General features: G+C 39.7%; 1 protein-coding gene across 6 annotated transcripts in view; it reads left to right on the top strand.

Moving 5' to 3' along the window:
• Ncoa3 (nuclear receptor coactivator 3) overlaps positions 1 to 12,732 on the top strand; it is a 121,201-nt gene that overhangs the window by 99,435 nt on the left and 9,034 nt on the right. For 3 of the 6 annotated variants that reach the window (XM_027954376.2, XM_071609010.1, XM_071609008.1), the window contains 7 exons: positions 139 to 1,007; positions 2,134 to 2,269; positions 3,971 to 4,168; positions 4,513 to 4,767; positions 4,864 to 4,990; positions 6,565 to 6,736; positions 12,421 to 12,714. In XM_027954376.2, the coding sequence (XP_027810177.2) occupies positions 139 to 1,007; positions 2,134 to 2,269; positions 3,971 to 4,168; positions 4,513 to 4,767; positions 4,864 to 4,990; positions 6,565 to 6,736; positions 12,421 to 12,714 (2,051 nt within the window). The remainder of the gene's footprint in view (positions 1 to 138; positions 1,008 to 2,133; positions 2,270 to 3,970; positions 4,169 to 4,512; positions 4,768 to 4,863; positions 4,991 to 6,564; positions 6,737 to 12,420; positions 12,715 to 12,732) is intronic. The other 3 variants (XM_071609011.1, XM_071609009.1, XM_071609012.1) reach the window with 2 other exon arrangements.

Below are 12,732 nucleotides of genomic sequence, written 5' to 3'. Positions count from 1 at the left end.
TATCCATCTCAGCATTTTCTTTTTCTTTCTATACCACTTCAATTCTTACACAGCGAATTAGTTTTATAATGGAAACCTTGACGTAGCCTTTTGTTTTAGTCTGATAGTACCTCTTGTTTTTTTCTCCAACAAATCCAGGTGTGCACTCTCCCATGGGGTCTTCTGGCAGCACTGGGAGCCACAACTTTTCTAGCAGCTCTCTCAGTGCCCTGCAAGCCATCAGTGAGGGTGTGGGCACTTCCCTTTTATCTACTCTGTCTTCACCAGGCCCCAAGTTGGATAACTCGCCCAATATGAATATAACGCAACCAAGTAAAGTGACCAGTCAAGATTCCAAGAGTCCCCTAGGTTTGTACTGTGATCAAAATCCGGTAGAGAGCTCAATGTGTCAGTCAAATAGCAGAGATCACCTCAATGACAAAGAAAGTAAGGAGAGCAGTGGTGAAGGGTCAGAGAATCAACGGGGTCCTTTGGAAAGCAAAGGTCATAAAAAGTTACTGCAGTTACTGACCTGCTCTTCTGATGACCGAGGTCATTCTTCCTTGACCAACTCCCCTTTGGATTCAAGTTGTAAAGACTCTTCTGTTAGTGTCACCAGCCCCTCTGGAGTCTCCTCCTCAACATCAGGAGGAGTGTCCTCCACATCCAATATGCATGGGTCACTGTTGCAAGAGAAACACCGTATTTTGCACAAGTTGCTGCAGAACGGGAATTCACCAGCTGAGGTAGCCAAGATTACTGCAGAAGCCACTGGGAAAGATACCAGCAGTACTACTACTTGTGGTGAAGGAAACGTCAAGCAGGAGCAGCTAAGTCCTAAGAAGAAGGAGAACAATGCACTTCTTAGATACCTGCTGGACAGGGATGATCCTAGTGATGCGCTCTCTAAAGAACCCCAGCCCCAGGTGGAAGGAATGGACAATAAAATGAGTCAGTGCAGCAGCTCCACCATTCCCAGCTCAGGTCAAGAAAAAGACTCGAAAATTAAGACAGAAACAAGTGAAGAGGTAATTTTATTTTTTTCCTATATTCCAGCTCAGTCATCTGTCTTATTTCTGTTAGAAATATAATATATACAAATCCTTATTTTCTAATTTAAGATTTATTTAAGGAAAGTTAATAGTGAGCTTTCATTTTTTTATAATTCTTTTGGACATCAGTAAAATATTATGATGCAACAGAGAAATATATGTTTCTTCTGAAATGTGACTGATTCTTTTTAAAATATTTATTTAATATTTAGTTGTAGTTGGACACAATGCCTTTATTTTAGTCATATATTTTTATGTGGTTCTGAGGATCGAACCCAGGGTCTTGCACGTTCGAGGCAAGCACTTTATTGCTGAGCCACAACCCCATAATCATGACTGATTCTTTAATGGACAATTTGAAAATTTGTCCATTAATTTTTTTTTTTTTTTTTTTTCATGGAGGTGTTGAGATGAGCAGATTGGGCCATCAATGGTATGGTAGATGTAATCAGGAAAAAACAAAGAGTTTTGATTTTTATCAGAGTTTTGAAGTTTCATGTACATGATCATATTCTGGGTCAGCATTTTCCAGCCTCACTGGAGGAACCGTGCTCTAGGAGGTATAATATGAACCTGAGCAAAGGCAAGACTTGCCAAAGTCTTCTGGTTAGAGTATGGATTTTACTTTGTTTAACCTATTGTTCACCAGATTTATTGATCAAAGCCTTTTTAAAGATCATGCCCAAAATTATCTCGTTGAACACAAGCATGTGTTTATGTGTTTACTGTTAATCATATTTGTTTATAGAAGGTATGTGTAGAGCAGACCTCTGTCAGCCAAGGGGATCAGTTCTCTCCTAGTGACTGCTGGAAAATATCTTCCAGTGTGAAAATTAAATGCGTAGCCTAAGGGGAAAAACAATGCTCTATCGAACACCCCAAATCAGTAATTTTTCTCAGTGGTTCAAATTGTTCATAATTTTAAGGAAGAAGATTAGGGGTGGGAGAGTCATAAGAAAACAACCTTTAAACTGGGCCTAATAATTTCAGGTAATTATTGTATTTCATTTGCTCCCATCTCATGTGTTTTCTTCTGATGAATATATTTGTAGCTGTACATCTTGTGTTGCACACAGGTTAATTCTTAAATTTTTATTTTCAGGGATCTGGAGACTTGGATAATCTAGATGCTATTCTGGGTGATCTGACTAGTTCTGACTTTTATAATAATCCCTTATCCACAAATGGCAGTCATCTAGGGACCAAGCAACCAATGTTCCAAGGAACAAATTCTCTGGGTAAGGAAGAACTAGATTTTGTTTTGAAACATTGCTGCATATGTATGGATGCTCACACCAAGACCAGGATATAAATAACATTTATAACTTCAGTACACATGCTCTACGTATCAGTTTCTTATGCAGATGCATAATATATGAGTTCTAAAAAGCTTTTTGCATGTTTTTCTTTTTGAGAAAATTTGTAATTATTATGCCAGTAATCATTCATTTGAGTAGCTGGTACCATGGCATGTTTTCCTTAAGCCTCAGAGAATTGGATTGAAAAAAAAAACAACCCAAATTGTAGATTAAAACCTGTCCTTTGGTGAGTTTTCTTTTTTGACGTTTTCGGATTCTTACCTATGTGCTTTCCTATTGCTGTATGTTTTACTCATTCATCAATTTATTTATTTACTTATTGTGATTTTTCTTTTTCTTTTTTATTTTTATTTGTTCTAATTAGTTATACATGACAGTAGAATGCATTTTGATATATACATAAATGGAACACAACTTCTCATTCTTTTGGCTGTACATGGTGCTCTGAGTCACTCCAGTAGTGTAATAATATCTCTCATTCTACTGTCCTTCTCACTCCCATAGCCCCACCCCTCCCCCCATTCCCCTCTACAGAAACCAAAAGTTTCTTCACCCCCTCCCACCCCCATGGATCAGTATCTACTTATCAGAGAAAATATTTGGCTTTTGGTTTTTTAGGATTGGCTTATTTCACTTAGCATGATATCCTCTAATTTCGTCCGTTTACCTGCATATGCCATAATTTCATTGTTCTTTAAGGTTGAGTAATATTCCGTTGTGTATATGTACCACATTTTCTTTATTCGTTCCTCTGTTAAAGGGCATCTACACTAGTTCCATAGTTTAGCTGTTGTGAATTGAGCTGCTATAAACATTGATGTGGTTGCGTCACTGTAGTATGCTGATTTTTAAGTCTTTTATTGTAGTATGCTGATTTTAAGTCCTTTAGGGGTATAAACCAAAGAGTAGGGTAGCTGGATCAAATGGTTGTTCCATTCCAAGTTTTCTGTCACTTGGTATGTTGTGTGTATCAGTTGAAAAGGAATAATTTACAAGTAAGTATTCAGAACGGTCTAATTGATTTTTAGTGGCAGGGTTTTCTAAACTGAAATAGATCAGTTGAATAGATTGGAAAAGAAAAGAGAAAGTTTAGGAGGATTTTTGTATTGTTTTGATTAGATAATAATAACTGGTTATAATAATTGCAAAATATAAGCAGAATATACTTAATGAGTACTCATCTGGAATATTCTCCAGGAGTTTAAAACATTGGTGATTCTTCCTCTTCCTTTCTCTCCCTCCTCCTCTTGAATCCAGGGCCTCATGCCTGCTGAGCATGCATTCTATCTCTCAGCTAAATCCTCAGACTCGCAAATTCTTCAATATGGAGTAAAGCAGAATATGAATGATCATATCAGGCTGTGTGTGTGTGTGTGTGTATAAAAATAAATAAAGAGTGCCCAGCTCTTGGGCCAACATTGAAGTTGTGGTTTCTACTTTATTTGGAATACAGGCTTTTTTTTTTTTAATATAGTCTTTATCTTCTAAAGGAAGATAGTGTTTGCTTTTGTGAGAAAGACATTTGTGTTTGTGGGGATGGGTATGTTTATATGTTATACTTGATTATTTATGTATTAAATTAGCAAGGGATATTTACGTGTTGTGCTTATGTGTTCCCAGTAGGTTTGAGAAGCCCACAGTCTGTGCAGTCTGCTCGTCCTCCGTATAACCGTGCAGCATCTCTAGATAGCCCTGTTTCTGTTGGCTCAAGTCCTCCAGTAAAGAATATCAGTGCTTTCCCCATGCTAGCAAAGCAGCCTGTGCTGGGTGGGAATCCAAGGATGATGGATAGTCAGGAAAATTATGGCTCAAATATGGGTAGGTTATTCGTAATTAGTATTTAGGATTAAAAATTTCTTTTGGGAAAAGCAAATTTAAAATACTTAAAGTCATGTAGATAATTGGGATTGATTAACAAGTTTTATAATATTAACGTGTTACTTTCATGAGTATCCTTTGTTTATTTTATGTCTTGTTTATTTAAACTCTTGAAGAATCTTTTGGTCTAAGACATTTTTCTAGCATGTAATGTCTTCATAGTTGTCTAGTCCTGTTCTTACGATGTCAAAGCCAGTGTTGTATCTAAATAGCTATAGTAGTTTGATATAAGGAGGATTGTGTTATGCTGTGGAAAAATCCTAATAATTTTCTACCTGTTTCAGGTGGACCAAACAGAAATGTGACACTGAACCAGACTCCTTCTCCAGAGTGGGGCTTACCAAACTCAAAGGCCAGTAGAGTGGAACCTGTGAGTTCTAACTCCATGGGAAGACCAGGAGATTACAGTGCTGCTTTACCCAGACCTGCAATGGGGGGCTCTGTGCCCACTTTGCCTCTTCGGTCTAATAGTATACCAGGTGCAAGGCCAATGTTGCAGCAGCAGCATCAGCAGCAGCAACAGCAGATGCTTCAAATAAGTAAGTGTCTCCTTCATTTAAAAATAAAAAAGGTGTTTTAGGGTGATTTTACTACTGGCTTATTGGAAAATTTGTACTTTCGTTTTGTTCCCCCAGGGCCTGGTGAGATTCCCATGGGAATGGGGGTCAATCCCTATGGCCAAGCAGCACCAGCTAATCAACCAGGTTCCTGGCCAGATGGCATGCTGTCCATGGAACAAGGGCCCCATGTGCCTCAAAATAGGTGAGCCTTTATTTTGTGACTCTGAAGAAGATCCACATTGGATTATCTAGAAAAGAGTCAACATTGGAACAATTCTGAGAGAGAAGGTGAAAAATTCTCCTAAGTAAGATGGTTGGTTGCCATCCATTTGAAGTAGCAAGCAGAGGCCTTCAAGGGAAGGGGAGGAGCCGGAAGTGCCCTGTCCTGCTCTCAGGACTTCTTAGAAGTCAGACTTCTGAGAGCCTCTCTGTGAGGTGATTGTCTTTCATAATGATAATCTCATGAGGAGGGGAATAAATGAGCCACAGTTTGACAAGATAAATCTGTTTATACATAGTGTTCAGAGAGTAAGCCTCAAGTTTTTCTGAAAATTGATTTTTAAGCAATGGCTAATGATTTTTCTAAAACATTTCAGGGATAATGGTAAAGTGCTCTTCTATAGTTTTGTAAAAGAAAGATGTGGCTTACTTAATGCCCTCCACGTGCTGGAGAATAGTCACACACCTCACTGTGGGGGTGTGGGCTTGTGTCATACTTGCGACCAAGCCTTGTGGGCAAGTATAACGAAGTTATCTTTAGCAGTTCTCTACACCACAGTTATATAGATCAATATTTTGATCTTTTTCTTTGTTGTTTATTGATTTCCTCAGTTTTCTTTTCGTTTTTTTTTTTTTGTTGTTCTGATTCCCCCAATTTTCAAGTATCATTACTAATGACTACCACCTCCACTCTTGCCTTGAAAACTGCTCCCTCTCCATTCTCTCCAACCCCTCTCACCCCATTACTCCTATCTCCCAAATACCTAGGGTTTTGCAGTTTCACTTGGGTGGTGGGATTGTGGGTATAAGATATATGTGGTGGGGGCTGGGGATATAGCTCAGTTGGTAGAGTGCTTGCTTTGTACGCACAAGGCCCTGGGTTCAGTCCCCAGCACCACACATGTGTGCGCATGCACACACACACACACACACACACAACACACACATATACAAAAGATATATGTAGTGGGCCTTAAATATAAATTAAGGCCATTTGCTATTCTCTATTGCTTGGTTTATTATTTGTACTTATATGGGAATTATTATATGTTAAAAATATATTGAAATATTATGCATGGTTACTATAATTATTTTTATTTTATTTTTTGTGGTGCTGGGGATTGAACCCAGGGCCTTGTGCATGCGAGGCAGGCACTCTACCTACTGAGTAATATCCCCAGCCCTACTGTTGTCGTTGTTATTGTTGTTATTATTATTATTATTATTATTGGTACTGGGGATTGAACTCAGAGACTCTTGACCACTGAGCCACATCCCCAGCCCTATTTCGTATTTTTTTTAGAGACAGGGTCTCACTGAGTTGCTTAGTGCCTTGCTTTGGCTGAGGCTGCCTCAGCCTTCCAAGCCTCTGGGAATACAGGTGTGCGTCATACCCGGCCCTACTGTCATTATTTTTAAAAATAGAAATAACACCTTTAATATGGTTTGTGTTCTGGGGATCAAACCCAGGACTGAAAACATACTGAACAAGTGCTCTACTACTGTGCTACACCTCCCGCCCAACAACATTAAAATTGATTGCAAGTCTTTTTCTAGACCTCTTCTCAGGAATTCCCTGGATGATCTCCTTGGGCCACCTTCTAACCCAGAAGGCCAGAGTGATGAGAGAGCATTGTTGGACCAGCTACACACACTCCTGAGTAATACAGATGCCACAGGCCTGGAGGAAATTGACAGAGCTTTGGGCATTCCTGAACTTGTAAATCAGGTAAGTTGTATTAATATGGAAATAGGAGAGTGCGTGTGATGCACACACATGAAGCCAAGCACAGGAATGCTTGTGTCTTTCTTACTATTTTTGTTACATTACTATATGTGTGGATAGCAGCATTAAATTTAGAATATGTATTTTATGATTGTATTGTTATTTCTAACAACCTACTTTTTAAAAAAGATTTACATTTTAGACGACTATAGAAATGATCCAATAAAACTACTATGTAGGGCTGGGGTTGTGGCTCAGTGGCAGAGCGCTTGCCTAGTATGTGTGAGGCACTGGGTTTGATTCTTAGCACCACATATAAATAAAATAAAGGTCCATCAACAACTTAAAAAAAAAAAAAACCCTACTATATGGTTTTTTAGATGCTACTTGCAGTCAGTCTCTCGCTCTCTCTCGCTCTCTGTCACCAGTGATTGAACCTAGGGGCACTTAACCACTGAGTCACATCTCCAGCACTTCTTATTTTGTGACAGGGTTTTGCTAAGTTGCTTAAGGCCTTGCCAAATTGCTGAGGCTGGCAGGGAACTTGCGATCATTCTGCCTTGGCCTCCCGACTTGCCAGGATTACAGGCATGTGCCTTCACGCCCAGCCAAGAGGTCTCATTTTTACACCCACTTTTCTTGACAACTTAGCTAACCAGTGAGTACGCTGAGAAGCAAGCTGTCTTTATGTTGGTTGTACAGAATACATTTGCAGTGGTAAACCTTGAGTCTTCCAACGTCATCCTCTCCTATTCCTTTTTACATACCTGACTGTATGAAAATATGCCATTCACAAATCTGTTTTTGAAACAAGCAAATTTTGTAGTGACTATTTTTATTTTAAAAGGTATCTGTGCATTTAAGAATAAGCAGGAGACCTCAGGGCATTCTCATTCTTTTGTCAGGGAGACAGATATGTACATAAGGAATTGAACGATAATGTTGGAAACACTGTCAGAAATTTTTATTTTTTTAATTTTTTAAATTTTTGTACTGAGGATTTAACCCAGAGGTGCTTTATCACTGAACTAGATTCCCAGCCCTACTTTATCTATCTATCTATCTATCTATCTGTCTGTCTGTCTGTCTTTATGTGGTGTTGGGGCTTGAACCAAGTACTCTCACGTGCTAGGCGACCGCTCTACCGCTGAGCCCCAGCCCTGGTCCCACCTTATTTATTTATTTATTGTGGGGCTGGGGATTGAACCCAGAGCCTTGTGCATGCAAGGAAAGCACTCTACCAACTGAGCTATATCCCCAGCCTACCTTTTTATATTTTGAGACAAGGTCTTACTAAGTTACTGAGGCTGGCCTTGAGCTCAAGATCCTCCTCAGCTTTTTGAGTAACTGGGATTACAGGTATGGTCACCATGCCTGGCTTACAGAACTTTTAAAAAGGTGAATGGGAAACACTGAGCAGTTGTGACAATACGCTTCCAGGGATATCAATGACATCTGATTCTGGCACTGAAGAGCATGTCAAACTTCATCTAGGGGTATGTGAGTGATGCCCAGAGATCAAGAAGCTTGAGCCAGGCATGGTTATGCACACCTGTAATTGCAGTGGCTTGGGAGGCTGAGGCAGAAGGATTGTGAGTGCAAAGATAGCCTTAGCAACTTGGTGAGGCCCTAAGCAACTCAGTGAGACTCTGTCTCTAAATAAAATATGAAAAAAGGGTTGTGGATGTATGGCTCAGTGGTTAAGTGCCCTTGGGTTCAATTACCAACACCCCCCGCAAAAAGCTGGAACTGTCATTTAAAATGGTAATTTAAATTGGAAATTGCTTTCTTTGTCCTGATGTTGAAATTAGTGATTGGTAAGTAAAATTTTGATAATTGCAAAAAGTATGTTGAAAAAAGCTAATAGTGGCACAGGGAGAATCATTAGTAACTTGCTGGCTTATAGTGCTTTCAGATTTTAAAAAGGTATACATGAAAATATTCATGAGTGTACATTTTTTTTAAAATGAGAGACTTCAAAATGCTTTTGTAATCAGTTTTGCTTTCTGAAAAGCATCATTGTCAGTCATATTTTTCTTTAACATATACATCTTTAATTTTATGGCCAAATTTAAAAATTTCGAACACTATTAATCAGTCTTCTATCAGTGAAATATTAAATTGTTCTTAGTATTCTATATCATAAATAATTCTATGAATTACCCAGGTCTCATTCACTGATTCTACTTCCTTAGTTACAGTCTAAGAAAGGATTAGTGGGTAAGAGTCTACATATTTTAAAGGTTTTGCTCCTTATTTTCAGGTTGCTTTATAGCAGATGATACTAGCTCCTTTCCTCTAACAGTGTGATAGGAGTTCTTCATCATTACTCTGCTGGTGTGGCTCTGATAGGTGAAGGAACACAGTATGAGCAAGTGACTAAACAAATACTGAGCATGATTACTATGATTTTTTAATTATATTTTATAGTGTAGGCAATCAAACCCCAGGCCTCTTAACATGCTAGGCAAGTGCTTTACCCCTGACCTATACCCCTAAACTATGATTATTTTCTTAAATCTTTGCCAGTCTGATAAGATAAAAAAGGATTGTTTTAAATTGTAATTCTTTGTTTTGCAAGATGAAATATCTTTTGTGTTTATTGGTCATTGTGTATGTGTTTTCATAGTTTTTGGCTAGGTTTTTAACTTGTTGATTTACAAGAGTTCTTTATGCAATATTCTTTACCTGACTCACAATGGGGCAGCTCTCAATTTTTTTGACTTTTGATGGTGCAAAGGCAGTGTACGTTCACTAGAAACTGAATTCTGATCTTTTTCCAAACTAAGGATATGTGGTATGATACTCAGAATGGTGGGCAGCAAATGTTACAGTTGCTTTAGTTCCCTCTTTGGTGGGGGCTGATTTTAATTTTGTTATTTAGTTTGTTTTCAAATTCAGAATAGCTCTTTTTGGGCAGTGACATTTAAATTGACCCCTGATGATAAGAAGGAACCAGTTGTGCAAAGTGCTACAGGAAGAACATCCAGAAGAGGAACAGCAAGTTCAGAAGTCCTTTGGCAGTCAAGAACTTGGGGTTTCAGAAAGGGACTGAAAGTAGGATCAGAGAGGAAGTGATGATGATGGAGAGGCAGGAGGTGCCAGGTTCCATAAAGCCAGGAAGGGGTCTGGGAACGCTCTGCTGCATGGCAAAGCCAGGAAAGCCTTTTAAGCAGGATGGTGATGAGACCTGCTTTCCTTGTTTATTTTCCTAAAAATAAAAATTAATTAAAAGAATCTACATTTGTAACTTAAAAATATAATTATTTGTATATAAGTAAATGTACACAGTTTACTTGCCCTCTTCTGAAGTTGTACAAACTCACTTCTTTATTTTGTCATATTTCTTAGTAACAGCTATTTCTTTATTAACTTCAATCTGTGTCTTTTGAATTCCTGATGTCACAGTGATTATGTACTTATAGCCCCTTATCTGAGAATCTTGGGGTCAAATATGCTTTGGAATTCAGGAATGCGTGGATTTTAGAAAGAGCATATATACCTGGTATTGCATGCTCTGACCTCTGGTGGAGTTTTGAGTAATAGTGTTGTTTTGGGCAGTTGTTTGTGACCAAACAGGCTAATCCATCTGTGGAAAAATATAGAATTAATTAGTTACACTAAATGTGAAGATAGATGTATTGTTGCAATGTAAGTTTAGTTCAGGTTTTACTGAGTATGTTTTTTGTTTGTTGTGTTGGGGATCCCCCCCACCCACCACCTTTACACTTTCTTCTTAATTGGAAATCTTTTATTGTCCATTGCATTTGGTAGCTGGACTGGGAGGCCAGTGGATGATCTTATAGTATAGAAAATTTATTACAAAGTACAAATAGGAAAATAGAAAAGTTCCTGTTTTCAGCTTCTGCTTCCCCCTGCCCTTTGTTGTGCTTGTGTCCCTGAACCCAGCCTGGGGGCACGGGGGGGGGGGGGGGTGCTGCGTGGCAGGTAGAAGAAAGAACCACTTGAGGAGTCTAGGGATAGGCAGGGAGGAGTTGATCCCCTCATCTATACCAGGCTCCTAAGCAGCTGCCTGTTTGAACTGTCTCATCCTCTCTATTGCCTGGTGGAGTCTCCGTTTGTTCCTGGGCTTCACATGCTCACTGTTTTTCCTCTTCAGGCACGTTAGGTCTAAGTTTCTCTGTTCTGTTCACTCTCTGTCTTCCAAAAACCTGTTGAAATATTTGGTTATGTTGTTTCCTTATTTTGTGGCTAAATGTGACCTCTTAAATTCTTCAGTGCCATTTTAGTAGAGTTAGCAGGACAAAGGTGTTGATTTCAAGTGTGATTTACTTAATTAAGAGACATCTGGTGTCTTTCCAGAGAAGGGAGCCGGTCTGATGGGACAGAGTAGAAGCACCAATGTCAGGTACTGCAACGCTTCTAAAAAGTATTGGAAAAGGTCTGCACAAAGGAATGTAGAGGAAGGGCTGGGGCTGGGGCTCAGGGGCAGAGCGCTTGCCTAGCATGTGTGAGGCGCTGGGTTCGATTCTCAGCACCACATATACATAAATAAAATAAAGGCTCATTGTCAACTAAAAAGTATTAAAAAAAAGAGGGGGGGAATGTAGCGGAAGAAGGACATACAATATGCTGTCAAGGAAAAGTGGACAGGATTTGGTAGAGTGTGTGGAGAGGAGGACTGAGGAATCCAGGTTGGTGGTTTGGAGTTCCAGGGTGGTGCATGGTCACATGATGCATTGTGATGGAGGGAAGGTTCAAGGAAAGCATGTTGCTTTAGGGAAAGGGCTAGCTGTGGGCAGCATGACTTCTATTTTCTGCATGTTAGATTTGAGATGCCCGAGGCATCTGTGTAAAGATGTTAAGTATGTATTCGCATAACTATTTGGAGGTGTTGGGTAAGTATTATTAAATGTTTGGAGATGTTGGGCTGGAGACAAAAATTTGATGGTTCTCTTCAGTGGCTGAGAGCACCTAGGTAAGAAGTGTATGAAGAGCAGAGGAGACAGGGACAGGACCCCGGAGGAGTGCTAGGAGTTCACCAAGGGAAGGCCAGGGAGTGGAGGAGAACAAGGGCCGTATTGCAGGGTATAGTGGGCCTGGCTGTGCTTAAGCTGAGGCTTGTCAAGGCTGTTGGCTGCAGGTTAGGCCTTCTGGGTCCTTGAAAAGATGAAGGTGTGTGTGGTGCCTGACAGGCTCCTCTGCCCCTGCACGGCATGCTGACCCTTCAGAATGGTTTTTACTTTTCCTATCACATGCTGGATATCGTTTTGTTCATGTCCTTAGGATATTGAGAAGTGTTGACTGGCACTTAACAAATAATTAATAAACACTTGAACAGATGGGCCTCTGCCAACCCCAGTAGTGATGGTTAGGTTTTAAGGGTATAAGTGTTTTTTGATTTTCACCTGCCATTACCTTCAAAAATATTTCTGTACAAATTACATGGGGAGTCATTGATCAGTGATTTTTTTTTTTTTAAGTATTTAATACATTGTGGCTCTTTTGACTAGAAATGTGGATTGGTGTGAAATTGTTAGGTCCTAGGATACAGTCCCGGCAAGAGGGGGTATAGTTTGTATTCTCATAGAACTTTAGACAATAAGAGCAAACTTGACTTTGCTTTTAGAATTCTGAAACATGTTGGCTTTATTTTTCACCTTCTTGAGAGCATTTGATTTTGGTGGCTTTCCCAGGTGTAATTAATTGTTATATGTCTGTTTAAGGGACAAGCTTTGGAGCCCAAACAAGATGCCTTCCAAGGCCAAGAAGCAGCAGTACTGATGGATCAGAAGGCAGCTTTGTATGGGCAGACATATCCAGCACAGGGGCCTCCAGTGCAAGGAGGCTTTAATCTTCAGGGACAATCGCCGTCTTTTAACTCTATGATGACTCAGATGAACCAGCAAGGCAGTTTCCCTCTCCAAGGAATGCACCCCAGGGCCAACATCATGAGACCCCGGACAAACACTCCCAAGCAACTTAGAATGCAGCTTCAGCAGAGGCTGCAGGGCCAGCAGGTAATCAATCATGTGCTT

The sequence above is a fragment of the Marmota flaviventris genome, chromosome 2 (assembly GCF_047511675.1).
Source record: "Marmota flaviventris isolate mMarFla1 chromosome 2, mMarFla1.hap1, whole genome shotgun sequence".
NCBI lineage: Eukaryota > Metazoa > Chordata > Mammalia > Rodentia > Sciuridae > Marmota > Marmota flaviventris.
The sequence above is the reverse complement of the archived record's forward strand: the minus strand, read 5'-3'. Positions and strand labels throughout refer to the sequence as shown.